The 27,867-nt window shown below is 44.0% G+C and overlaps 2 protein-coding genes across 6 annotated transcripts in view; both read right to left on the bottom strand.

Annotated features, from left to right (window-relative positions):
* Positions 1-8,824, bottom strand: part of LOC309384272 (uncharacterized protein) — a 35,305-nt gene extending 26,481 nt beyond the window's left edge. For 3 of the 4 annotated variants that reach the window (XR_014174011.1, XR_014174012.1, XR_014174013.1), the window contains exons 1-2: positions 8,698-8,824; positions 498-4,259 (exon numbers count right to left, since the gene is read on the bottom strand). Coding sequence is in view for 1 of the 4 variants with exons in the window: in XM_081937577.1 (XP_081793703.1) it covers positions 2,222-3,751 (1,530 nt within the window). In the remaining 3 variants the exon portion in view is untranslated. Of the gene's footprint in view, positions 1-188; positions 4,260-8,697 lie in introns of those variants that run through there. The other variant, XM_081937577.1, reaches the window with a different exon arrangement.
* Positions 1-27,867, bottom strand: part of LOC309384253 (uncharacterized protein) — a 136,255-nt gene that overhangs the window by 85,758 nt on the left and 22,630 nt on the right. Inside the window, exon 1 of one of the 2 annotated variants that reach the window (XM_081937513.1) lies at positions 25,055-25,135. The exons of the other annotated variant lie outside the window; for it this stretch is intronic. The gene's annotated coding sequence lies outside the window, so the exon portion shown is untranslated. Of the gene's footprint in view, positions 1-25,054; positions 25,136-27,867 lie in introns of those variants that run through there. 2 annotated transcript variants of the gene reach the window in all.

Below are 27,867 nucleotides of genomic sequence, written 5' to 3'. Positions count from 1 at the left end.
AGAATTTGGAGAACAGATTCGATGTGTGATGAACCGGACTTTGAAGGGAAATTGGTTGTCACTGGGAAATGGACTTGCCATATCTAACTGGAAAACTATTTAGACTGAACTCTTTGGGGAAAATGGATCGACAACAGAGGTTTATGATTTTGAGGAATAAGACACAATAGTTGGTTTTATTGTTCTCAACCAAAATATTAAGAAAAAGTTTTATTCGTAAGAATCAAACAAAGGTATTTCATCCCAGATAGATCACAGACAATGATTATGGTGACTTATGGTAAATAAAAAGCCATTTTGGACTTTATACAAATTAAATGCAAAACTTTGTAAATGCTTTGATGTTTTAACTTTGCTGTTGGTTCACTTGTTAACCACTTTTTAAATTCTGCTTTGCAAGGAGGAAGCTAATTGTTCCAATATATTAATGAATAATCAACGGGTGTGTGTGTGTGTGTGGATAATATATATATAAATCTGTTTTTGTCTTCTTGAACTCCCTTTTTCACTTCTATTTAAATGTGCCTATTGTTTTGTTTTTTACAATTTCTTTCTTTTTTTCAGTTTGTAATTTAAAGTAATTTTCCCAAATAATTTTTTTTAAAGCCACTTTACGAGAAGCAAGTTCAAGGGCTGCTCAATTTCTAACCTGCCTCTAAATTCATGGAAACCTAGCATTATAGTCTTGGAAGGGACCCTGGAGATCTTCTAGTCCAACCTGCTGCTCAAGGCGGGAGCTTTATACCACGCCATTTAAACGGTTGTCCAGCCTATTCTTCAAAATCTCCAGTGATGGAACACCCACAAAGGCAAACTATTGCATTCATTCATTGCTCTTACTGACAGTCAATTTCTCTTTACTTCTAGGTTGAGCCTCATTTAAACAAGCTTCCACCCATTATTTGCCCTTTTGGAGATCTCCCAAACACAGCCAGCGTTTTCAGTGCACCCACAACTCCGTAACACAGTCTACAAAGTGTTAAGGTAGCAAAATAGAACAGTTTGTCCAACTACCACACAACAGTGGACCAGAAGCAGCCACCATATTGACATAGAGGGAGCCATGGCAAAATGGCAGCTGCTTCCACAAGTCTGTTGCATGGCCTAGGGATTAATACCGAGCACAGTCAAAGTAACGGCTGCTTCGTTAACATAGTCACAGAGGCAAGAGATGCATATCCTGCCCTCTTCCCCACATGAGGTTCAGAGATCTTCAAAAGGTACGGAGGAGGAAGAGGCTGTGACGCCTGGTAGGGAGGGAGTCAGGCCTAATTATTGCAGGTTTCCAGTAAAGTGGGAGCCCTGTGGGGGAGGGAAAGGCCTATTGGGACCATGTGGAGACTCTATGGTGGAAGGAAAGACCTGTGAGGGAGGGAAAGGCTCAGGAGAAACCAAATGTTTGGATAAGGAAGCCTTTGTAAGTCAGTCCTGGGCCAGCCCTAGGCCTCCAAGAGCTTCCCCAACTCTGAGGTAGCCACTGTTGCGCTTAACAACTTGCACATTCATTTGACGGCTCCATCAGGGAGAGAAGGGGGTGGCGGTAATTCAACAAGGTAATCTCACCGTCCGTTACAACATGCAACCAAATTTGGCAGGCCCCATTACAGTTGCATCTTGAGAATCACTTGTATCATAGCTGGGGAATTATGGCACTCATAATCTGGAGGACAACAAGATACAAGATGGAAACTCCACATGGTGGAATTCCAAAATCAATATAAAACACCCACCACCAAAATAATAATTCCATTATTTCTGAACAACCTTTATCAAGTAAGAGTTTCCACTTTATTCTCTCCACCTACTGGTCTAAATCTGAGATGTGTCCGAGTTCAAAGAGTCGATTTCTCATCTACACTCTCAATGAGAGATCAGGAATGAAATTCAAGCCTTCGCTTAATTCATCAACTTTTGCCTCCTGTGGATCTTTTTGTGTGCAATAAGGGAAGATTTATGCCTGAAGTAACATCAACACTGGACTTTGGAAAGCTTTCTCCCATGTGAGTCCTCTGGTGTTTCTCCAGGATTGAATTTAAATGGAAACGTTTCCCACAATCAGGACATCCAGAGGGTTTCTCTTCTACAGTGTCTCGTGAATGGCCATTTCTAATGAATTTTTCCCACAGTCAGGGCATTCAAAATGTTTCCTGTGAGTCCTCTGCTGTAATACCATATTGGAATTCTGACTGAAACATTTGCCAGAAACAGGACACTAACATGGTTACTCTCCTGTGTGAGTCCTCTGGTGTATCATCATGTTGGAATTCTGACTGAAACTTTTGCCACAAACAGGACACTCATATGGTTTCTCTCCTGTGTGAGTCCTCTGGTGTATCATCATGTTGGAATTCTGACTGAAACTTTTGCCACAAACAGGACACTCATACGGTTTCTCTCCTGTGTGAGTCCTTTGGTGTGTCACCAGGCTGGAAGTATGACTAAAATTTTTCCCACAGACAGGACATTCAAAAGGTTTATCTCCTGTATGGATCCTTTGGTGACTTGTGAGCTGGAATTTTCTAATGAAACTTTTCCCACAATCAGGACATTCAAAGTGTTTCCCTCCTGTGTGAGTCCTCTGGTGTATCTCCAGATTGGAACTTTGACTGAAACGTTTTTCATAATAAGGGCATTCAAAGTGTTTCTCTGCTGTGTGTGTCTTCTGGTGTGTTACCAGGCTGGAATTATGACTGAAACGTTTTTCACAATCAGGACATTCAAAGGGTTTCTCTCCTGTGTGAGACCTCTGGTGTGTCACGAGGTAGTAATTTTTAATGAAACGTTTTCCACAAACTGAACATTCAAATGGTTTCTCTCCTGTATGAATCCTCTGGTGTATCACCAGGCGGCAATTGTGACTAAAACTTTTACCACAGAAAGGGCATTCAAAGGGTTTGTCTCCTGTGTGTGTCTTCTGGTGACTCGTGAGCTGAAATTTTTTAATGAAACTTTCACCACAATATGGACACTGATATGATTTTTCTCCTGTATGAATCCTCTGGTGTTTCACCAGGTTGGAATTGTCACTGAAACTTTTCCCACAAACTGGACACTCATACGGTTTCTCTCCTATGTGAGTCCTCTGGTGTGTCATTAGGTGGGAATTGTGACTGAAGCTTTTCCCACAAAGAGCACATTCAAACGGTTTCTCTCCTGTGTGAGTCCTCTGGTGTGTCATTAGGTGGGAATTCTGATCGAAACTTTTCCCACAAAGAGAACATTCAAACAATTTCTCTCCTGTGTGAGACCGCCGGTGTATCACCAGCTGGGAATTCTGATCAAAACTTTTCCCACAAAGGGCATATTCAAACGGTTTATCTCCTGTATGAATCCTCTGATGAATCATGAGCTGGGATTTCTTAATGAAACATTTCCCACAATCAGGACATTGATAGGGTTTCTCTCCTGTGTGAGTTCTTTGGTGTACCACAAGGTGGGATTTCTGACTGAAACTTTTCCCACAATCAGGACATTCAAATGGTTTCTCTCCTGTGTGAATCCTCTGGTGTTTCATCAAGTTGGAATTCAAACTGAAACATTTACCACAATTAGGACATTCAAAGGGTTTCTCTCCTGTGTGAGTCCTTTGATGAATCACCATGTTGGAATTCTTACTGAAACATTTCCCACAATCAGGACATTCAAAGGGTTTTTCTCCTGTGTGAGTCCTCTGGTGTATCACCAACTTAGAATTTCCATTGAAACATTTCCCACAATTAGGACACTCATATGATTTCTTTTTTGTGTGCATCTTCTAGCATATCACCAGTCCAGAGTTTTGACCGAAACTTTACCCACAATCAGAGCATTCAAAGGGTTTGCCATTGATGTGAGTTCTCTAATATGTCACCAAGTTGCCATTCTCACTATACTGGGAGCACTTGTAGGGCTTCTCTCCTGCGTCATAATTGTCATAAATGTGAATTAGCTGTCAAGCATCCAAATATAAAACATATGACCATGGGGATGCTGCACTAGTCATAAGTGCGAAAAATGGTCATAAGTCAGTTTTTTTCAGTGGCATTGTAACTTCAAACAATTACTAAACTATTGTAAGTCGAGAACTACCTGTAATGTATCCTTGTGTTCCGTGTACTCTACTATTTCCAGTTCAAAATCTCTTCTTGATCACTTGCTGGAGAAGAAGAATTGTGTGGTTTTCTGAAGGAAATGGAAAATATTTTGTTGATTTGCTTTCCTTTTTAACGTTGCTTGTCATTCTCAGTTGTCCGGAGTACTCTTAGAGGCATCTTCTTTGTCTGTAAGATTCAAAGAAAAGTATAACTTTCGTTGTTTATTATATGGTTGCAGAAGATATAAAAAAAAGAAAAAAGAAAACCATATCCATTAAAGGTAAAAAGGAAGCGATATCCAAGTTCACATTTGCATTCAACCGTGAATACAAATTCCTAGTACAGCAATTATTGGATAGAATCGCTGTAATTAAGATGAATACAACATATAACAGAATAATAGAGTTGGAAGGGACCTTCTAGTCCAACCCTCTGCTCTACCATTTCAGAAGTGGCCGTCAAATCTCTTTTTGAAAGCCTCCAGTGATGGAGCTGTCCAAAATGTATGAAGGCATTTATGAAGGCAATGTATTCCATTGGTTGGTTGCTGTAATCATTAGGAATTTTCTCTTTAGTTCTAGTTTGCTTCTCTGTTTGGTTAGTTTCCATCCGTTGTTTCTTTTGATACTTTGGAAAATAGTTTGACTTTTCTTTGTCTTTATAGGAGCCCCTCAAATATTGGAACACTGCTGTCCTGTCTCAGCTAGTCCTTCTCATTAGCTCATACACATACCTAATTCCTGCAACCATTCGTATGTTTTAGCCTCCAGCACCCTAATTACCAAAGATGCATTTTCTGTTCCAGATTTTACTAATACTTGTAAGTGATACTCCATTTAAACAATGGCAGCTGGAGATCTCTACATTTACGGTATATTGCAAGGTGTGGGTGGGAAACAAGAATTAAATATAAATTATTACAAGACAGTAAGGAAAGAGGAAGTTGGGTTTTCTAGATTTCAAATTGTACTTTGTTGTTTTGCCTGGCAAAAAGAATAGGTGACTCTCCAAATTAAGGGGTTACTTGAGCTAGATGGCCATGAATTAGAATTTTGATGGCACAGCTATTTATGCCATGATATGGTTAGGGAATGATATAAAGGCAATGGATTTTGGAAATGTAAAGAACTTTTTATCATTTATAGCAATAGCCCTTAGACCAGTGTTTCTCAACCTTGGCGACTTTAAGTCCTGTGGACTTCAACTCCCAGAATTCCCCAGCCAGCTGGCTGGGGGATTCTGGGAGTTGAAGTCCACAGGACTTAAAGTTGTCAAGGTTGAGAAACACTGCCTTAGACTGATATATTGCTTCCAGTGCATTACAGCTCTCTCTATAGAGTCAGCATATTGCCCCCAATAATCTGGGTCCTCATTTTACTGACTTTGGAAGGATGGAAGGCTGAGTGACCCTTGAGCCTGGTGAGATTCAAACTACCGAATGGCAGGCAGCTGGCAGTCAACAAAAGTAACCTGCTGTTTCAATCAGCTGGCCTGGCACTTTCTTAGTTTTTTACCTCCCGGGGATTCATTTTATTTTAATTGGGTTTGGGGTTTTAATTGGGATGTTTTTAGGGTTAGAATATATTTATTTCTTATACAGTCTATCTCCCCCTCCAAATGTATTTTAAATGTATTTTATTGTTATGACTGTATTTTATTTGCATTGACTGTACACCGCCCCGAGTCCCTTGTTGGGAGAGGGGGCGGTCTAAAAATCTAAGAAATAATAAATAAATAAATAAATAAATAAATAAATAAATAAATAAATAAATAAATAAATAAATAAATACTGCATTCTAACCACTGCGCCCCCTCTTTATGGTGGACGTGTGACAAATATTGGAAAAAGAAATACAGAAGACTATTAAAGTGAATATAAAGATAAAACCAGTTAGGTTTTTTTTAGGCTTAATAAATAAAGAATGTAAAAAAAACAATGGACTTCTGTATTTTATATTTGGATTAATTAATAAAGGTTTTGTGGGGGGGAAAGGAAACTCTTAGCACTTCAAAGTTATGATGAAAAATATTTGGAAGTGCTGGGGATAGATTATACAATTGTAGATATATGCATAGAGAGAAAAATAGAAATAAACACATCTACAAAATTATATATCTGGAAAATCCATGTTTTCAGCCTGAAAAAATGTCCCAAAATGATTTGTCAAACCTTCTGTCCTAACTTTAGAGATATGTGGCTTTCACTGATGAAATGATGCCTAAAGCCTCTGAAAGAAGCAATGGGTAGAAACTAATCAAGGAGAGAAGCAACTTAGAACTGAGGAGAAACTTCCTGACAGTTGGAACAATTAATCAGTGGAACAGCTTGCCTCCAGAAGTTGTGAATGCTCCAACACTGGAAGTCTTTAAGATGATGTTGGATAGCCATTTGTCTGGAATGGTATAAGGTTTCCTGCCTAGGCAGGGGGTTGGACTAGAAGGTCCCTTCCAACTCTGCTATTGTATTGTATTGTGTTGTGTTGTGTTGTGTTGTGTTGTGTTGTGTTGTGTTGTGTTGTGTTGTGTTGTATTGTATTGTATTGTATTGTATTGTATTGTATTGTATTGTATTGTATTGTATTGTATTGTATTGTATTGTATTGTATTGTATTGTATTGTATTGTATTGTTGTATTGTATTGTATTGTATTGTATTGTATTGTATTGTATTGTATTGTATTGTATTGTATTGTATTGTATTGTATTGTATTGTATTGTATTGTATTGTATTGTATTGTATTGTATTGTATTGTATTGTATTGTATTGTATTGTATTATTGTATTGTATTGTATTGTATTGTATTGTATTGTATTGTATTGTATTGTATTGTATTGTATTGTATTGTATTGTATTGTATTGTATTGTATTGTATTGTATTGTATTGTATTGTATTGTATTGTATTGTATTGTATTGTATTGTATTGTATTGTATTGTATTGTATTGTATTGTATTGTATTGTATTGTATTGTATTGTATTGTATTGTATTGTATTGTATTGTATTGTATTGTATTGTATTGTATTGTATTGTATTGTATTGTATTGTATTGTATTGTATTGTATTGTATTGTATTGTATTGTATTGTATTGTATTGTATTGTATTGTATTGTATTGTATTGTATTGTATTGTATTGTATTGTATTGTATTGTATTGTATTGTATTGTATTGTATTGTATTGTATTGTATTGTATTGTATAAGATTTGAAGCATCTGTTTTGCCCATGGAGGTCCTGAGCTCCAGAACAGAAAATACTTTCAACAACCCCTCTAGTTACATTCCCATTGAAGCAGTTCTCACTTACTGACTGCATTTGGGACTGGTACCTGTGTCACTAAGCAGCCTGATCATGAAGCATGATGTCACCTGATAGTGCCAACTTACATCTGTTCCTCTGCAGTTGTGGGTTGTTAAAGGCAATTTCAACGGACCCTGACTGGCAACTTCCTGCTGGCATCCCCACTGAGTTTGCTTGTCAGAAGCTAGTTGGGAAGGTCACAAATGCGGATCAGGAGTGTGGGATCGCCACAACCATCATAAAAGTGCAGCGGTTGGTAGAATCCAAATTGGTGCAACTCCTTTTCCTGCACCTTCCTAACCATAGGAACTGCTGACTTGTTCAGGTCATTGAAGAAGGAGGACCACAGGTTTCTGAACCACGTCTGCATCTGCTTTTGCAGTGCCAATAGTAACTTGGAAGGCTCATGAAACAAATGGTAAGCAAGGAGCACCTATACAAACTGAACATCACAAAACGTTCTCCATAGGACCTTTTTAGTTGAACCTGGGGCACCAATAGGAAATATCCTGCTTGTCGGTTAGACATGGAAGTAAAAAAAATCAAAAAGACATAGTAGCAGAGTTGTCTAATATTATTGCCAAGACAGCATAACCGGGTCAATTATACTGGACAATATATACTAAGAGAAAAGACACGAAAGAGCAACAAACATATTTGGGGACTTGAGGTTAAAACATAAAAAGAGGGTTGCAGGAATTGGGTTTGTCTAGATATAGAAGGAGGAGGGGTGAAATGATTTGGATGGGGCACCAATAGGAAATATCCTGCTTGTTGGCTAGACATGGAAGTAAAAAAAATCAAAAAGACACAGTGGCAGATCAGTCCAATATTATTGCCAAGAAAACATAACAGGGTCCATAACAGAAGAAAAGAGTTGAAATTGGAAATCTTCCAGTCTACAGAAGAGGAGGCCGAGGGGTGAAATGATAGCCGTCTTCCAATACCTGAGGGGATGCCACAGAGAAGAGGGGCTCAACCTCTTCCCCAGAGCATCTGAAGTCAGAACGAGAAGCAATGGATGGAAACGAATCAAGGAGAGAAGCAACCCAGAAACAAGGAGACGTTTCCTGACTGTGAGAACAATTAACCGGTTTGCCTGCAGAAGTTGTGGATGCTCCATCGCTGGAGGCTTTCAGGAAGAGACTGGACAGCCATATGCCTGAAATGGAAAAGGTCTCCTGCTGGAGAAGGGGGCTGGACTAGATGACCTCAAAGATCCCTTCTGTTATTCTATATTCTAGTCGCTTCTCTGCTTCCACCCTGTGGAGGGAACCAAACAGCCTGAGTTGCTCCCAGATTCTTCTCCTACTTGCCCTCAACTCACCTGCCAGGTCTCCCTTTGACCCTGGAAAGAGGCGTGAGACCCTCTCTGCACGCCACCCTCCTCCCGTGAGTAATCCGGAAGAGGAAGTTCCTCTGTGCTTCTCCTGTTTCCATTCTTTCTCACAATAAGTACTCAATGGTTTTAACTCCTTGAAGTTCAACCAGAAAGGCCGCTATTGTACTGTTGGCCTTCCAGTCACAGATGCTGCCTGACAGGAGGCCAAAAAACAGGCTTGTCCCATGGCATTGGCCAGAGCTTCTCACTGACAACATGCTATCAAGTCATTTTCAGACTCCTGGCACCCTATCATTGCAGTTGAGCCAAGTGAAATACTGGAATGTGTACTTGTGACGCTTGTGAAGATTAGCTACATGCTGAGCAAGTTCATGAACTTCTTACAAAGTTAGAATATGAGTTGGAAGGGACCAAGTCTCAAAGCAGGACACCCACCTGCATCAAGTGAAATGTGTAAATGTTTTTGTTGTTCTCTGCACTCTTTCTAGAATCTGAACACCTTTTTTTGTTATCTTGGTGACCAAAACTGGATGCAGTATCCAAAGTGTAGTCTCACCAACACAGCGTAACACAGTAGTAACACTTCGTGACACTATCCCTGTGATGCTGCAGGACTGAATTAACTTTTTTGCCAGTTACATCAAACTACTAGCTCAGTCCTAGTGGACAACCATCTAAATATGACCCAGCAGTGTGGAGCAGCTGCCAAAAAAGCCAACACAGTTCTAGGCTGCATCAACAGAGGGATAGAATCAAGATCACGTGAAATGTTAATACCACTTTATAATGCCTTGGTAAGGCCACACTTGGAATATTGCATTCAGTTCTGGTCGCCACAATGTAAAAAAGATGTGGAGACTCTAGAAAGAGTGCAGAGAAGAGCAACAAAGATGATTAGGGGACTGGAGACTAAAACATATGAAGAACGGTTGCAGGAACTAGGTATGTCTAGCTTAAGAGAAAGAAGGACTAGGGGAGACATGATAGCAGTGTTCCAATATGTCAGGGGTTGCCACAAAGAAGAGGGAGTCAAACTATTCTCCAAGGCACCTGAGGGTAGAACAAGAAGCAATGGGTGGAAACTAATCAAGGAGAGAAGCAACTTAGAACTGAGGAGAAATTTCCTGACAGTTAGAACAATTAATCAGTGGAACAGCTTGCCTCCAGGAGTTGTGAATGCCCCAACACTGGAAGTCTTTAAGAAGATGTTGGATAGCCATTTGTCTGAAATGGTATAGGGTTTCCTGCCTAGGCAGGGGGTTGGACTAGAAGACCTCCAAGGTCCCTTCCAACTCTACTATTGTATTGTATTGTATTGTATTGTATTGTATATGTGAATGTTTCTACATCTCTGTCGCAGTTACTGTTCTTGAGCCAGGTGCAACCTCTTCTATAGATGTGCATTTAGCTTTTCTTGCCTAAGGGTAAGACCTTTCTTTTCTCACCACTGAATTGCATTTTACTGGAAAGAGCCCAGTGACCACATGTGTCAAGATCCTTCTGTGTCTTGGGCTTATCCTCTAAAGCACAGGTGTCAAACTTGATTGCATCATGTGATGTATTTTACTTTGTGGAGCTGGGTGTGTGTGTGGCCTACACATGACACATCCAGCTTGTGGACCTCCACTTTGACACCCCTGTAAAGTGTTGGCTATTCCCCGCAACTGGGTGTCATCTGTAAATTTGATGAGTTCCCTTCCAATCTCTTCATCTAAGCCATGTATGAACAAACTGGATATTCTAGGTGTAGCACTCAAGCTGCTGTCCCCAAAGATGCTTTTCAACACCCACGTTTTGCAGGAGGAGAGTTCCACAGTTACCAGCAAGGTGTCAACAGAAATCCTGAGGGCTGTGTGCTTCTCCCAAGGCTTGTCTTTGTGAGACTCCAAACAGTAGGGAGCTTCAGTGCAGCGTCAATTAGCAACCAAATAGAGGTGCCAACTGGTACAGAGATGAAAATAAGTAACAGCTGCTTGAAACCTCTCTGCCCTAAACAGGTAAATATGTTGCTGCCAATCAAACAGGAAGGAAACACTATACCTTATGCCTTCCCCTTGATTTTCAAGATCCCCCTCCATGAAAAATCTCTTTTTGAAAAAAAATATTGCAAATGCTGATAGCAGTTAGGATGCATGAAATGCCCTCATTTAGGCTGGCATTGTGATGTAGAGCTTTGTTGTGGTGTCCGATGTCTCCTGTGCCTAATTTCGTTTTATCCTTGGAGAACATGTAGCTCTTGGTGGAAAGGGGGAATTACGGTAAGTTGCAGCTTCATTTTACAGATGAAAACCCTTAAAACAGGAGAAGGGAGGCAGGAAATGGATCCTCCTACTCAAAACAAGGGATTCTCCCTATTTTTGCTAGAAGAGCCCCTTGAGTCTATGAGAGACCGAAACACCAATGGGTGAAAAGTGACTGGCCCTTTTGCAGACTGAGTCAATTTTGTATTTCAATGCAATTCGTTAGTCAGGAAAGGTGTCATCAGGCTCCTCTTGACAGATTTGATAGTGTATCCAGTAAATCGCAACTTCTAATGCCAGGGTGAAGGATGGTGGGTGTTGTGTAGTCCACTGACATCTGCAGCACTTTCTTTCCTACCTTAAATAGCGATGAATTCCTAATTCTTAAACTGGGTCCTTGTTTTGGGTCTTTTGGCCTTCCCTTGAGGGGGTGGCGGTCTTTTGCGGTCCTCGGTTGGGGGACTTTGGCATAGCTCGGGGGCGCCCCAGTCGCCCCCTCCCTGCAGCTCTTCAGTGAAGGGGTTAAAAGAGAACTTTTGCGCCCAGAGAGGAGGGAGGAAAGGGGGAAAAGGGGAGGTGGGAACCCAGTTTCCTTCCCCTCTCTGATCTCCAGACGTCTCTTACGCCAAGTGCTGCGGAGATCCCCTCTCGGGGAGGGGCGGTCAAGGGCCGCCAGGTGGGCAGGGACGCTGGGAGAGGGGGAGGGGTTGGGGGAGGGGAAAGGAGGAGGGGGGGAATCCCCAGGTGCGGGAAGGGGAGGAGGGATTCCTTGGGGGAGGGAGGGAGAGCGAGGTGGGGTTTCCCCAGTTGCGCCCCCTCCCCTTCCCAGTCTCCGCCTTTCCTTGCAAGGTTTTCTGCTCCGTGGGAACCGCTGCGCCGCCGCTTCTCCTCCTTCTCCTCCTCGGTTGCTGCTCCTGCGAACGGCTCTCCGACTCCCCTTAAAATCCTCCCTCCCATTCTCCCCCCCCACCTTCCCCGCAGCCCAACATTTGGTGCAGACGGGCTCCCGGTGGGAGGCCGCCTGGTGTTGGGGGAGGTTGGGCACCACCGTTCCCACGTTCCGCTGTGGCTGCTGGGGAGGATCCGCCTCCCAGGGTCTGGAGGGGAGGAAGAGGATCTGGGCTCAGAGGGATCGTGGCTGGAGGGGCTCCCTCCGAGGGCGTGAACCCTGCTAGGAGGAGCCCAATGGCATCTGAAGGTGGGCTTGCTTTGAGATGCACCACCTGAATCTGCCTCTCTGACCTGCCCAGATTCCCTTTCGGGTGGCGGCTGAATCCCCGTTTCTCTGTCCCCGTGTAAGGGAACAGCCCTGTCTGCGGACATTTTCAATTTTTATTTCTTTTATGGGTTGTATAATCTACCCTGAAAAAGAAGCCCTCTGCTCTTTTTACAAACAGCTGTGCAAAATGATCAAGAGGCTTCTGTGATGTATTTAGAAAGATAAAAGATTCTCAGGTCAAGGGCCTGGGAGCTCTAATTTTTTTTCCCTGTGCATAAGACACTGCTTTTTTCTTTAAAATGTTTACTTGAAAATGGCGGGGCGTCTTATACACAGAAAGCCGCACATGGCAGGTTAGTCTCTATCTTGTATGCAGCTCCATCATTCTTCTCTATTGTGGTTGTTTCCTGTATCACATTTCCATTCTAGGTTTCATCTCTATTGTTCCTGTGATGGAGGAGAAGAGAAGCCTCCTGAAGCCTCCGGAGGGAGAAAAACGGCCCAAACGGCCAACCTACAAGCCCCTTCCCAAACTTCCGGTTTGCGTATTGGGATGTTTTTCGCCCTCCCCAGGCTCCTAGGGCGAAAAACAGACCTACTGGGCCCTCCGGAAGTCAGAAAAGGAGCAGTTTCCAGCCTGGGGGTGGGGGAGGCCATTTTCTCCCTCCCCAGGCTCCAAGAAAGCTGTGTGCACATGCGGGGGGGGGGGGTTGTCACACACGCATGCACAGGGGGCACATCGTTGGTGGCATTAAATTATGGGTGTGGGGCATACAAGTGTGCAAGACAGCATGAAAGTTCCTTGGCGTAAGATACAGGCAAAACAAAGAATGAACATTTTGCCCCCATAGTGCTCCAGTTTTAAAAAGGACCTTAACCTTGACCCTGGCTCAAAAGCAGTTGTCAGGCCTGCCCCAATCTGATCCCTTAGGAAAGAAAGACCCTCAACTCCACTGGGTTGAAGCAAAAAGTTATTTTAGTAAAAAGATGTTGGCTGCAGTTAAGATCAGGCTAGCTCTGGATTTGGTACATCAAAAGATACAGGAAGGAATCCCCTCATCCCAGTCCTCCCCCGTGACCAGTCTGTCTCCATCAATCGGAACTCACCAAGATGTTTTTGAGAACTCTGAGATGTTTTGGGGCAATAGGCGTTTTTTCTCAGGGTGCCTGGCCTTTGATTCTGGTGCAAACTGGTAACGCTCTTTTACAAGTGTGTATGTATGCCTTAGGCGTTGAGTCATGCCGGCCACATGACCACGGAGACCTATATATTCGGACCACACTGGCTCTTTGGCTTTGAAACAGAGATGAGCACCGCCCCCTAGAGTCGAGAACGACTAGCACATATGTGCGAGGGGAACTTTTACCTTTACCTTATATTTGTATTTCCCTCTATATGCATATATTTACAACTGTATTACCTATCCTCAGCACTTCCAGATATATTTGATGATAACTGTTTGTAGGACTAAGAATTTGTGATTGACTCAAGTCAAAAAGAGAATTTCAGCACTGAATGGATATCTGAACTTGGATCTCGGGAGTCTTCCATGTGTCAAATGAATCATAATTAAGAGGTTATTCTTGTACTGTGGAATGTTTGCTTATTCATTGTAATGCATACTTTTTTTTCTTTTTTTTCACATCTTCTGCATCCGTTTTATAAACAATTAAGGTTATACTTTTCTCTGAATCTTTTAGATAAAGAGCATGGCAATAAGAGCACTCTGGACGACTGAGAATAACTGTGGGAACAAGGTCGCCATGGTATATGTGCAGATCAGTTTTCCTGATTGGAACACATATATGGAATTTGGGACTGGAATAAATTGAGTAGTAAATGCGGGTTGAGATGGATGCCCACTGGGAGGTCCCAAATTAGAAAGCTGTGCTTACAAAGCTAAAGTAATATCGAAACCATCTTAACAGGGACTTTCAAACTGAGGAAGTTACTAGCTGCATAGGAAACACGTGGTAAAAGCGCTTAAGCAGGTATAGCTAAAAATAACCATATAAGGTAGAAGTGCTTCGTTGTAACCATATGTAACCAATAATAAATTAGGATGCTTTTATTTCCTTATCGGCTCTTAATAAAAGCAGGCTTCAGATAACGTTCTGGGCCACTCATGCATCTAGGAACCTTGTGTGTTGTCTTCATTATGAGTGGCCCACTCTTTGCGGGGGGGGGGGGGGGGAAACCCGCAAATAACAAGCAACATTGAAATGGGAAACAAATCAAGCCAGAAATCAAAATCTGTAGAGATTCTTAAGTCCTCCAGGTCATAGTTGTCCCAAAGGTGCTTTTTCAGGAAGCAACTGAACTTTGTCTTTTTCTTTTGAAGACGTTTGGCTTCTCATCCAAGAAATTTTTTCAACTCTGCAGATGAACAGCTGCCGACAAGAAATATAAATACTTCCATTCCCCGCTATCCTGTCAGAGCTGAAGAAGCTCCTTGGAGAAGCAAAATGTCTTCAAATGAAAAAAACAAGGAAATCCAGGTGCCTCCTGAAAAAGCACCTTCAGGACAACATAGAAGTCTACCTAGCCAGCAGTTCTGTGTGTGCTTCAGCATCGTTACAGATGGTGGCCAGCCCCACTGCTACCTGGAGGGAGATATATATGGACTTCATTATGGAGCTGCCGGAGAGTGCCAGAATCACTGATTTGGGTCAATAAAGACTTATTTTCTAAGCAAGCCCACTTTGTGATGTGCCCTAGAATCCCAATAAGATGTTTGTGTACAAAGCTTAGGGTAGGAATAATGTCTGTGTTTGTCTCTTCATAGGATTAATCCTTCTGGAGGGTCGGCATGTCATGGTTGATTTGCAGCCTGCTCGCAACCGGACAACAATAACAGGAGGGAGGAAGGAAGGCATTGAATTTAAGGGTGGTTTGGGAGAGGAAATCTGGAATGCAAATGTGCCATCTGGAAGCCCGAGACAGTTCCAACCCCAAGATCATCAGCGCTGGGAAACATCCAAGGAAGGCAGATCGTTCTCAAAACAACACAGGTGCAACTGACTGGTGTACAAAGGGCAGTGGGAGATCCAGAGGGGAAAAGAGGAATTTATCTTATGATTTTCACATGCAAAATGTTAGAACGGCAAAAGCGAGCAAGAGCTCAGCCCACCCGAGGCGACTTTGCAAGAGGTACCTGCCTGAAAAGGAGAGGCAGTAGTTGAATTGGCTGGGGCATAGTGGAGGCCACCTTGGACTTCTGGAGGAAAGACATAAAATAAATCTAACAAACAAAGAATATTTAGTATTTCAGGATTGTTAGGATTGGTGCAGGATCTGTTGATACAATTGTCTTTCTATGGCCCTTTGGGCTACAGTATTGCAACTGCAGGGCACAAGCGCTGGTGTGCAATCCGAGCGCTGCAATTTCCCACGGGCCCCGCTGTGCCTGGGGATGTTTTTTGGGGGTGCAGCTGGTTCCTCCTCCCCCCATTATCCCGAGGCAGGGTCGGGTGAACCTCCCTCCCCCCCACCCCACTCGCCCAGTCCAGCACCTCTGCCTGCATTTTTTCCTATCTCCCACCCTTTCCTTCCCATTGTTCTCTCCCCCCCTCCCATTCGCCCACCAGATTTATAAAAACAGGCGTGGCCTCCAGGCTGCAAAGTTGAATGCTTCGATTCCTTCCGGTCTATTTTTGGGGAGTTTTCCCCCTCTCTTCCCCCCCACCCCTTTCCTCCGTCGGTTCCAAAAAATTTCGCCATTTCGGTGTGTGGGGCTTGGTGGTGGGGAGGTCATGTGACTGAGTGTGCATGAGTGATGTCAAGTTGGCCACGCCCACTCAGTCACATGCCCCCCCATTAGGCACTCCTACAGAACCAGTAGTAAACAAATTTTAAAACCCACCATTGAAGGAGAGGTCCAACACAACCAGACTTGCAAGATTTTCTTATTATTCAGTCTCAATAAAAAAGTGTTAAGTGTCTTCCTGTAGAGTTTATTTCTTGGTCTGGTCTATCCACTGGGGTTGACACTGAGAGCCCTTTCATGACTGGAACTTTATGTCATGAAGGGTGTCCCCATTCCTAGTCCAGCAACACCTTCACCCCTACAGCACACTAGATGGCAAGTCTGCCCTTTTGGCTAGCTGCTTTGCTAACATCCTGCCATCAAAAGTCTAGGCCAGAGGGATGCCGGGACAAATGGGTAATAAACCTGTATGATGTTGTGTGCAGTGACGTGAGGTGAGGTTTAGGGCTAGTGAGGCACTGACACAGTGGTGGGCTTCAAATTTTTTTAGACTTGTGGACTTCAACTCCCAGAATTCCACAGCAAGGCATGCTCAGTTCTGATTTAAAGCGACATCATTTGTTTTTCTCCTTTGCTAAAGAAGTTTCCTTTTTTCATTTTCATTTTCTTCTCCCTTCCCCTCCTTCCCCCCTCCCTCCCCCTCTCTTAAACACACACACACACACAAACACAGAGAAGTTGGATTGGACTATCTCTCCTACCCCCTTCCCTCTCTCACTCACTCTCAAACAAACACACACATACACACAAAAGTTGGATGGGATATCTTTTCCAGTGGCTTGAAAGCAGCTCCTCAGCCATCCCCCCCCATTCCCCTGCTGCCTTCCCCAAACACTTCCACCATTGCAAATGCAGCCTGCTGTCTGGGTGGGAAATGCCTGGAACGCAATAAAGCCCACCCACTCACCTCTTGCTAGCAGGCTAGGGCGAGAGGAGAGGCAGAGAAACCAAAGGGGAGCCAATCCGAGCCTTCCAAAAGAAAGAGGCTGGGGGAAAGTGTGTGTGCTACAGCATGGCTCTTTGCCTGGCTTCCTGCCTCCTCCTGTGTTCTCAGTGTTCACTTGTGCTCCCCCTCCTCAAGTGTAGTTTGATTGCAGGTGGAGCCACGTTGCCTTTTCAAACTTGTAATCAGTGAAGCTGGGCTGGATTTTTATATAGTTTTATCCAGCTGTTTGTGTGTGAGAGAGAAATGGATGGGGGCCTGGGGAGGAAGTCACTACACTTGGGGAGGGAGAGCACCAGTGAGGAGACCACAGGAGGAGGTAGGAAGCCAGGCAAAGAGCTATGCTGTAGCACACACACTTTCCCCCAGCCCCGGAAGGATCCACTATGTAAAAATCCAGCCCAGCTTCACTGATTACAGGTTTGAAAAGGCAATGTGGCTCTGCCTGCAATCAACTACACTTGGGGAGGGAGAGCACAAGCAAGCCAGGGTCCTTCCCTCCAGCCTTTGCCCAAAGCCCCACACAGCACCAGGAGGATGAAGTTTGAATTCCTCCCCCTCCCTCCAACCCACACATACCTTTTCCAGCTGCTTCAGAGAGGACTTCAACTCTGCTCTTGCCTCGGGTCCTCTGAAGAAGGCCCGCCCAAACGAGCACCCTCTACTATGAGGCAGGAGAACTGCATGCCTCACCTAGTCTGAATTTTTAGGCGTTTTATGATCACTCAGCACAAGAAACACGTTCCACACAGCAGGCTGCATTTTTTTCTTTTCATGATGAGAGTGGTAAGGCTGTGCCTCACTTGCCTCACCTTACTGCACATCACTGGTTGTGTGGGGATTCATGAGGGGAGAATGAAAACTGAAGAACAGGTCATTGTGACACCGGTTTGTGCCAAGCATCTTCAAGGTTGTTTGCCCTGAGTGTGGAAAGTTACCATCCCAAACAACAGTGTTCCCAAAACATCCTGGCGGCATGTCATTGGCTGGGTTTGGGGACTGGTCATGGGGGGAGGGATGGGAATGAAGGAAATACTTTTGTATTGATGCACTGGAAACTCATATTCTGCCTGACTTTACTGCAACCAGCATCTTTTAATAACAATATCTTCACCAAAATGTGGGGGATGGGGCAGTAGCAGGCCTCCGCCCCAGAGGCTATTTCTACTGGCTCATCTTCAGGTGGTTCTCAGTTCTTTCGTGCCTCTTGCATTCACGAGGTCCAGTTCTACATTCGTCGCTAGCTGGTACCAGTCGTGGATTTGCTCTGGTATTCCATGAGGCAAGCAGGTATGGTACTGCTCCCGGTTCAAGCGATCTCGGAAGTAGTACACCAGCAGTCACTCTGGCCAGTATCTCAGCCTCCGAGTGAGTCTTCGGAATTCACAGATGTATTTGATTACTGGCCTGGTGCTGTCTGATGGCTTGGATCTTAGATTCCGCTCATCGGACTTGTGTGTTGACTCCAAACTTGGCTCTGAGTTTCCTCAAGAAAGTGTTGGGGTCTCCCAAGCTGGGCGCTCCTTTGTCATACAGGTCTATCACTCACTCAGCAACTTCTCCTTCCAGGTTTGCCAGAAGAGCATTCATGCAAGCCACATCATCGAAATAAGCTGGGCCATAGTGATCTAGGTGAGCCCATACCTGGTTCAGGAAGAAGGCGAGCTTCTCTGGGCTCCCTTCAAACATAGTCTTGATGGCGGGGGGCTCAATGGGATCTTGGGTTGTCCAATACCCTGGTTGCCACCCCACACCGGGAGGTGCTTGCCAGGGTTGAGCACTGGTGACCACTGGTTGAGTGCATGGCTGGCTGGTGGCTCCATGCAGCTGGGCTGCCACCCGCAGGGCCCTAGCCGCGTCCCGTTCAGGTCAAGAATAAGAAGGCCCAGGAAAGTTGGCTGGCCCTGAGGCAGTGGCTCCCCGTGGGGTAATGGAAAGATTGCTGAAGGTTGGGTGGGTCCCATGATAATGGCCCCATCATGCCACACCAATTCTCCACCCCAACAAGCTCTCTCTCAGTGCCTCATGGGCAACCTGGGGCATCTGCTGTATTGACTCCCCGCATCTCCATCCCACTGAACTTCTCTCTTAGCTGCTCAACTGATAGGCTGCAGCAGGCTACCAAATATCTCCACTCCATCAACTCTTCCCACTCCGCTGGCCTCTTTGCTCTCCATTTCGATCTCCTGTTGAGCACCGCTCCAGCAGAAAGTAGTGGGAACTCAGCTTCAACCGCCTTTGGCACTGCACCCCAGTAGAGCTTCTTGCCAGCCCTGTCGGGATTCCCCAGCTGCTCCCCCCCCCTCCTCCACTGGCTGCTTGGCTTTCTCTGCTTGGATCAGCCACACCTGGGTCCAGGAGTCTGCCTGGCCTGCTGCTGGGGTTTCTTTCATTGGGCTCGCTATCGCTTTGGTGGCCTGTTCCCTCTAATCTCCATACTAGACATCTTGCCCTGGATCTTCACAGCCCCTCCTCGCCCTCCGAAGGCACTGGCTAAGCTGTGGGAGACCAGAGGTTACCTGATTCTCTTTTGAGAGAGCTGGTTTAATGTCAACGTCCTGACTGACGATCCCAACCAAAGCAAGCACTCCCAACATCTCAGTGCAAAACTTTATTGAGTACATCATTTCGGCACTACTGAAGGCAAAACCAGCTCTACCCAATTCCCACGCAAACCCACGTCGTTCAATACAACATTCTGCCCTTCCCCCTTACAGTGCAAGTCATATCATCCAATTGTTTTTCTTATGAAAAAGTGTCTCTGGGGTCAGCTAACAATTGCAGACGTGTCCTTGGTCTCACGCCTCTCCTCCTCAAAGTTTGGAGTTCATATTCCTTCTCACCCTTCCCTTCTTCCATACCTATTGGCAAGCAGAGAAGTGAAAATGGTTGCAATAGTATGTGCGCTTTGAGCTTGACAGTCAGCTCAAGGGAGTGATCAGGAGGAGATTAAATGCTGGGACGAGGCTTCATCCAGACCACCCTATAGAAATTAATGCAAGACTAGATTATTAACAAAGGGCTTTGATATTTTAACTTTGCTGTTGATTCACTTATTAACAACTTTGCCTCTCTATGAAGTAGAGAGATGAAGATCTAAGTCAGTGGTAATCAACCTGGTCCCTACCGCCCACTAGTGGGTGTTCCAGCTTTCATGGTGGGCGGTAGGGGTTTTGCTGTAATTCTGCTTTATAAATTTTATAAAGTTACTTCCCTACTTTATAAATCACCATTACTGTGGAACCGGTGGGCGGTTAGAAAATTTTGCTACTAACGGAGATACAAAAGTGAGTGGTAGGTATCACTGGCCATCGGGGGCGAGCAACCCAGGAGTAGGGCCTTCTCTGTGATGGGCCCAGCCCTCTGGAATGACCTCCCCCCAGATATCAGGATAACGACGGATCTCCGCTCCTTCCGCACGAAACTCAAGACCCACCTGTTCCAACTAGCCGGCCTGGCTTAATCAGAACTTCTAACCTCCCTGGCAATTTTAAACTGTATATTTAAATCTTTTGGGTATTTTAATTGTTTTAATTGTATTAATTTTATTGTTATTTATTTTAACTTTGTGGCTTTTACTTTTTGTATTGTTAATTGTTGATGTATTTACCTCCTCCATGCCACATGCCTTTATATTTGATTGTACGTCGCCCCGAGTCCCTTTGCGGAGAGGGCGCGACTGATAAATTGAATCAAAATAAATAAATAAATAAATAAGTATAAAAAGGTTGACTACCCCAGATCTAAGTGGTGGTAAATAGAGGTAGAACTTCCTAAATTTTGGGCCTGCTTTACAAGGGGAGGAAAACAGAGATGGGATTCAGCCAGTTGTCTCCGGTTCGGACGAACCGGTAGCGGCAGCTGCCTGAGGCTCTTCCCTCCCACCCCCACCCTGCTGCCGTAAAGTGCTAGCACTGCACATGCGCAGAAGGCCGTGAGCATGCGCAGACGAGACGCATGCACTCACATTTGCGAAATGGCAGGGAAGGTAAGTAAATCCCACCTCAGGAGGAAACTAATACTGCTCCGATACATTTATGAATAATCAAATGAGGGAGATAATATATGTAAATCTGTTTTTGTCTTTTGATCCACATGTCTTCTTTCTAGCCTTGTTTTATTTTTTAAAAAATCGTTTTCTTTTTGGAGCTTGTAATTTATATTAATTTTCTGAATATTTCTTTTTTTAGAAAAGCCAATTTCACACCCATTACTTCTTGTCCTACCGTTTGGTGTACAAACCTGCAATGTGTTGACTAAAAAAGATCAGGCCGGTATTCAGAGTCTATTTCTCACCAACATTCTCACCGGGAGATCAGAAATGACATTCAAGCCTTCTCCAAATTCATCAACTTTTGCCTCATGTGAAATTTCTTGTATGCAATAAAGAGTTATTTAGGCCTAAAGAACTATTCCACAGAGCGGTCTCCCCCATGTGATTCCTCTGGTTTTTCACCAGGTTTGAATTGAAATGGAAACATTTCCCACAATCAGGACATCCAAAATGTTTCTCTCCTGTGCAAATCCTCTGCTGTATCACCATATTGGAATTCTGACTGAAATATTTGGCAAAAACGGGACACTAATACGATTTCTCTCCTGTGTGTATCCTCTGGTGAGTTGCGAGCTGTAATTTTCTAATGAAACTTTTTCCACAATCAGGACATTCAAAGTGTTTCCCTCCTGTGTGAGTCCTCTTGTGTATTTGCAGGCTGGAATTGTATCTGAAACGTTTTTCACAATCGGGACATTCAAAGGGTTTCTCTCCTGTGTGAGTCCTCTGGTGTATCACGAGGTAGTAATTTGTACTGAAACTTTTTCCGCAAACAGGACATTCAAACGGTTTCTCTCCTGTGTGAGTCCTCTGGTGTATTACCAGGCTATAATTGTGACTGAAACATTTTTCACAATCAGGACACTCGAAGGGTTTCTCTCCTGTGTGAATTCTCTGGTGTATCACCAGGCGGGAATTCTGACGGAAAGTTTTCCCACAAAGAGCACATTCAAAGGGTTTCTCCGCTATGTGAGTCCTCTGGTGACTCATAAGCTGGGGTTTTCCAATGAAACATTTCTCACAATCAGGACACTGAAAGGGCTTGTCTCCTGTGTGAGCCTTCTGGTGCATCACCAGCTTGGAATTCTCACTGAAACCTTTCCCACAATCAGAACATTCAAATGGTTTCTCTCCTGTATGAGTCCTCTGGTGAATAACCAGTCGGGAATTGTGAGTAAAATGTTTTCCACAGAAATGGCATTCAAAGGGTTTGTCTGTGTGTGTCCTCTGATGAATCATGAGTTGCAATTTTTTAATGAAACTTTCTCCACAATACGTGCAATGATATGATTTCTCTCCTGTATGAGTCCTCCGGTGTTTCAGTAGATTGGAATTATGACTGAAACTTTTCCAACAAACAGCACATTCAAACGGTTTCTCTCCTGTGTGAGTTCTCTGGTGTATCACCAGCTTGGAATTCTCACTGAAACATTTCCCACAATCAGGACATTCAAAGGGTTTCTCTCCTGTGTGAGTCCTCTGGTGAATCACCAGTTGAGAATTCAGTCTGAAACTTTTCCCACAAAGAGCACACCCAAATGGTTTCTCTCCTGAGTGAATCCTCTGGTGATTAATAAGATGGGTTTTTCTAATGAAACATTTCCCACAATCAGGACATTGAAAGGGTTTCAGTCCTGTGTGAGTCCTCTGGTGCATTACCAGGCTGGAATTGTGACTGAAACGTTTATCACAATCAGGACATTCAAAGGGTTTCAGTCCTGTGTGAGCTCTCTGGTGTATCACCAAGTGGGCATTCTGACGGAAAGTTTTTGCACAAAGAGCACATTCAAAGGGTTTCTCTCCTGTGTGAATCCTCTGGTGATTAATAAGATGGGGTTTTCTAATGAAACATTTCCCACAATCAGGACATTCAAAGAGTTTCTCTCCTGTGTGAGTCCTCTGGTGTATCATCAGCTGGGATTTCTGACTGAAACATTTCCCACAATCAGGACATTCAAAGGGTTTCTCTCCTGTGTGAGTCCTCTGGTGTATCACCAGGCGGGAATTGTGACTAAAGCTTTTCCCACAGAAAGGGCATTCAAACAGTTTGTCCATTGTAACTCCGAAAGGTCACTAAATGAATTGTTGTAAGTTGAGGACTACCTGTAATCTGTACTTGTGTTCCACATACTCTACTCTTTTCAGTTTGAAATCTCTTCTTGATCACCTGCTGGAGAAGAAGAATTGTGTGGTTTTCTGAAGGAAATGGAAATATTTTGATTTCTGGGTTGATTTCTTTCCTTTTTAATGTTGCTTGTTATTTTTAGTTGTCCGAAGTGCTCTTATTGGCATCCTCTTTGTCTACAAGATTCATAGAAAAGAGTAACTTGTATTGCTTATAAAATGGTTGCAGAAGATGTGAAAAAAGAAAAAGCATGTACATTAAAGGTAAAAAGCAAATATGCCACAATTGCAAAATAATCTTAGGTTAATTATGATTTTATTTAGTACATTAAAGGTTACTGAGATCCAAGTTCACATTTGCACTCAACCATGAAATTCTCTTGTTGACTTGGGTCAATACAAATTCTTAATACAGCAATTATTGGATAGAATCGCTGTTATTAAGATGAATACAACATACAACACAATAATAAGAGTTGGAAGGGACCTTGAAGGTTTTCTAGTCTAATCCTCTGCTCAACTGATAGACGTTTTTTTTCAGACAATTGTCCGTCTAACTTCTTTTTGAAAGCCGCCAGTGATGGAGTATCCAAAACGTCTGTCGGCAAGCTATTCCATTGGTTGATTGTTGTTAATCATTAGGGATTTTCTCTTTAGTTCTAGGTTGCTTCTCTCTTTGATTAGTTTCCATCCATTGTTTTTCTTTCTTTCTTTGGAAAATAGTTTGATTTGTCTTTGTAGGAGCCCCTCCAATATTGGAACACTGCTATTATGTCTCGGCTACTCCTTCTCATTACACTATACATACCCAATTCCTCTAACCATTCTTTGTATGTTTTAGCCTCCAGCATCCTAATTACCAAAGATGCATTTTCTGTGTCAGACTTTATCAATACTTGTAAGTGATACTCCATTTAAATAATGGCAGATGGAGATCTCTAAGTTTATATTACAAGGGATAAAAGCAAGAATTAAATTATTCCAAGACGCTAAGGAAAGAGGAGGTTGGGTTTGCCAGATTTCCAATTGTACTTTGATGCTTGTTGTTTTGTCTGTCAAAGAGTGGGTGACTCTCCAAACTAAGAGGTTACCACTAGTTCAGTGGGCCATGAATTAGATTTTGAAGGCAGAATTATTTATGGTATATGGTTAGGGAATGATATAGAGGCAATGAATTTTGGAAATATAAAGAAGAGGTTTTTTTTATCATTTATGGTGTGCAGGTCACAAAGCAAAGAAATGTTGGAGTAAGATCCACATCTTAATAAAGAAGACCATTAAAGTGAATATAAAGATAAAAGCTTAATGGATAAAGAACTTGAAAGAAAAGGAACATTGATGTTATATCAATGGAAAAATGGAAGGACCCTTTTAGTTGAACCGGGTTAATACATGGATTACATGGAGGGGGCACCAATAGGAAATATCCTGCTTGTTGGCCAAACATGGAAGTAAAAAAATCAAAAAGACACAGTGGCAGATCAGTCCAATATTATGGCCAAGAAAACATAACAGGGTCCATAACAGAACAAAAGAGTTGAAATTGGAAATCTTCCAGTCTACAGAAGAGGAGGCCGAGGGGTGAAATGATAGCCGTCTTCCAATACCTGACGGGCTGCCACAAAGAAGAGGGGCTCAACCTCTTCCCCAGAGCATCTGAAGTCAGAACGAGAAGCAATGGATGGAAACGAACCAAGGAGAGAAGCAACCCAGAAACAAGGAGACGTTTCCTGACTGTGAGAACAATTAACCGGTTTCCCTGCAGAAGTTGTGGATGCTCCATCACTGGAGGCTTTCAGGAAGAGACTGGACAGCCATGTGCCTGAAATGGAAAAGGTCTCCTGCTGGAGAAGGGGGCTGGACTAGATGACCTCAAAGATCCCTCCCAACTGTTATTCCACATTCTATCTAGTTGCTTCTCTGCTTCCAGGCCGTGGTGGGAACCAAAGAGCCTGAGTCGCTCCCGCATTATCCTCCCACCTGCCCTCAACTCACCTGCCAGCTGCTGATTCGATCCTCCGAAGAGCCTCTCTGCACGAAACTCTCCCCTCTCTTCCGTAAATATTCCGGAAGAGGAAGTTCCTCTGTGCTCCTTTTTCCATCTAGCAATTCTGTACTCGATGGTTTTAACTCCTTTGCACTCAACCACTGAGGTGGTACTGGTGGCTTTCCAGGCACAGATGCTGCCATCTCGCGATAGGAATCCGAAAAACAGGCCTATCCCATCTCTACCGATAGAATTGGCCAGATCCTCTCACTTATTTCATGCTATCATCAATCATTTTCAGACTCCTGGCAATCTTTCTTTGCAGCCAAGCCAAGTGAAATAATGAAATGTGTACTTAGCTTGGGAAGATTAGCTGTATGCTTCCTCTTTTCTGTGTCAGTCCTTCAAATACTGAAAGACTGCTATCACATCACCCCTAGTCCTTCTCTGTGTTATCCATTTCCTACAATTGTTCATTGTATGTTTTATCCCCCAGTCTCTTAAATGTCTTTGTTCTTCTTCTCTGCACTCTTTCTACAGTCTGAAGACCTTTTTTGTATCCTGGTCGCCAAACCTGGATGCCGTATCCGAAGTGTAGTCTTACCAATACAACATAAAACAGTTAATCGGAGAGGCCGCTATTGTACTGTTGGCTCTTCAGTCACAGATGCTGCCATCTCCTGATAGGAGGCTAAAAAACAGGCTTGTCCCATCTCTACCAATGGGATTGGCCAGATCCTCTCACTGATTAAGTGCTATCAGTCATGTTCAGACTCCTAGCAACCTATATTTGCAGCTGAGCCAAGCGAAATATAATAATTACTGAAAAACTGTGATCACATCACTCCAGTTTTTCTCTCTGTTAACCAATTCCTACAATTGTACATTGTATGTTTTACCTTCCAGTCCTCTTCATTACTTTGTTCTTCTTCTCTGCATTCTTTCTACGGCCTAAACACTTTTGTATCCTGGTGACCAAAACTGGATGCAGTATTCAAAGTGTAGTCTTACTAATACAGTATAACACAGTACTAACACTTTATATGATCTTGATACCATCCCTGTAATGCTGCAGAGGAGGACTGGATTGACTTTTTCGGCAATTACAGCACACTCTGATTGTTTCTAGGTCCCTGTCACAATTCCTGCTCTTGATCCAGTCACAACTTCTTCTATCGATGGGCATTTAGCTTTTCTTGCCTAAGTGTAAGAGCTATTGGCTAGTCCCCCACAACTGGGTGTCATCTGCAAATTTGATGACTTCCCTTTCAATCTTTCAAGGAGAAATTTCCTGACAGAACAATTAATCAGTGGAACAGCTTGCCTCCAGAAGTTGTGAATGCCCCAACACTGGAAGTCTTTAAGAAGATGTTGGATAGCTATTTGTCTGAAACGGTATAGGGTTTCCTGCCTAGGCAGGGGGTTGGACTAGAAGACCTCCAAGGTCCCTTCCAACTCTACTATTGTATTGTATTGTATCTCTTCATCTCAGTCATGCATGAACAAACTATATATACTAGAAGTGGTATTCAAGCTGTTGTCTTTTCAAAATGCAATTGATGAGGTGCTGGTGGCCTTTTGCCAGCTGGACAGATATCTAGCAGGGGACATTCCAGTGACATTAATCACTGAACTGATAGAAATGCAGAAAAAGGCGCCTACAGAGACTATCAATCCTCAAGCTGATCTGGCCAAACCATGTTGAGGCTTCAGTGCTGCCACACTGGGGCAAGGGATAGGGAGGGGGGATTAGAGATCGCTGGGGTTGTGTAGTCAAAATAAAATACTTTCACGTGCCCCAATCCTCAAAATGCAATGTGAGCGCCCCTGCAAAAGTGCTTTGCCCCTGCATGCACATTCTCTGCACATGCGCACACACATTCTCTGCACATGCACGCACACACCCGCGCACACATGTGCTCCCCCTGCCCCTGTTTTGGCTTCCAGGTTGGTGTAGGAAGCTTTAGAGGCCCAAAATGGGGCACGGGGTGTGTGTGTGTATCACGATCTCCACAGTCCGTCCGTCCCCCAGCGTGCCCTAGCTTCCTCCTGCATTCCTGCCTCCCGTGACTTCCCCAATCTTTGCAGTTTCTCTCCCCCACCCCAGCATGTCCTAGCTTCCTCCTGTATTCCTGCCATGGAGAGGCACCTGCGGATATCGGGGAAGGCATAGGCAGCAGAAATGTAGGAGAAAGGGGTGTGTGTGTGTGTGTGTGTGTGAAAATGTGTGATCCCCCCAGTGCGCATGCGCGCACTACAGGAGCAACCCCCCATTTTTTGCATGCTTTTTTTGCCCTCCCCAGGCTCCAGAGGCTTTATAGGAGCCTGGAGAGGGCGAAAACAGCCTCCCCCCCCCCCCCGGAAGCCCTCTGGAGGCTTCAGGGACCTTCAGGACGCTTCCTTGAAGCCTCTGGAGCAGTGAAAACGAACCTCCGAGCAAACCGGAAGTGACTTCCGGTTTGCTCGGAGGGTCGTTTTGAGCGCTCCGAAGGCTTGAGGGACTTTCAGGACGCTTCCCTGAAGCCTCCAGAGCAGTCAAAACAGTCAAAACGACCCTCCGAGCAAACCGGAAGTCTGTTCCCAAACTTCCTGTTTGCCCGTAGGGCCGTTTTTTTGCGCTCCTGAGGCTTCAGGGAAGCTCATGAAGCCTCCGGAGGGCCTCGGGGGGGGGGGGGAGGCTCTTTTCGCCCAGCCGAGGCTCCTATAAAGGCTCTGGAGCCCGGGGAGGGCGAAAAATGGCTTTTAAAAAGGGTGAACTCAGCTGGCCAGCGTGCCAGAACTCATAAGTAGACAAATGATATGAGATTCTAGAGTGTGGGAA

The sequence above is a fragment of the Natrix helvetica genome, assembly GCF_964273705.1.
Source record: "Natrix helvetica genome assembly, chromosome: 1".
Taxonomy (NCBI): Eukaryota; Metazoa; Chordata; class Lepidosauria; order Squamata; family Natricidae; genus Natrix; species Natrix helvetica.
This window is presented reverse-complemented; position numbering and strand designations above follow the sequence as displayed.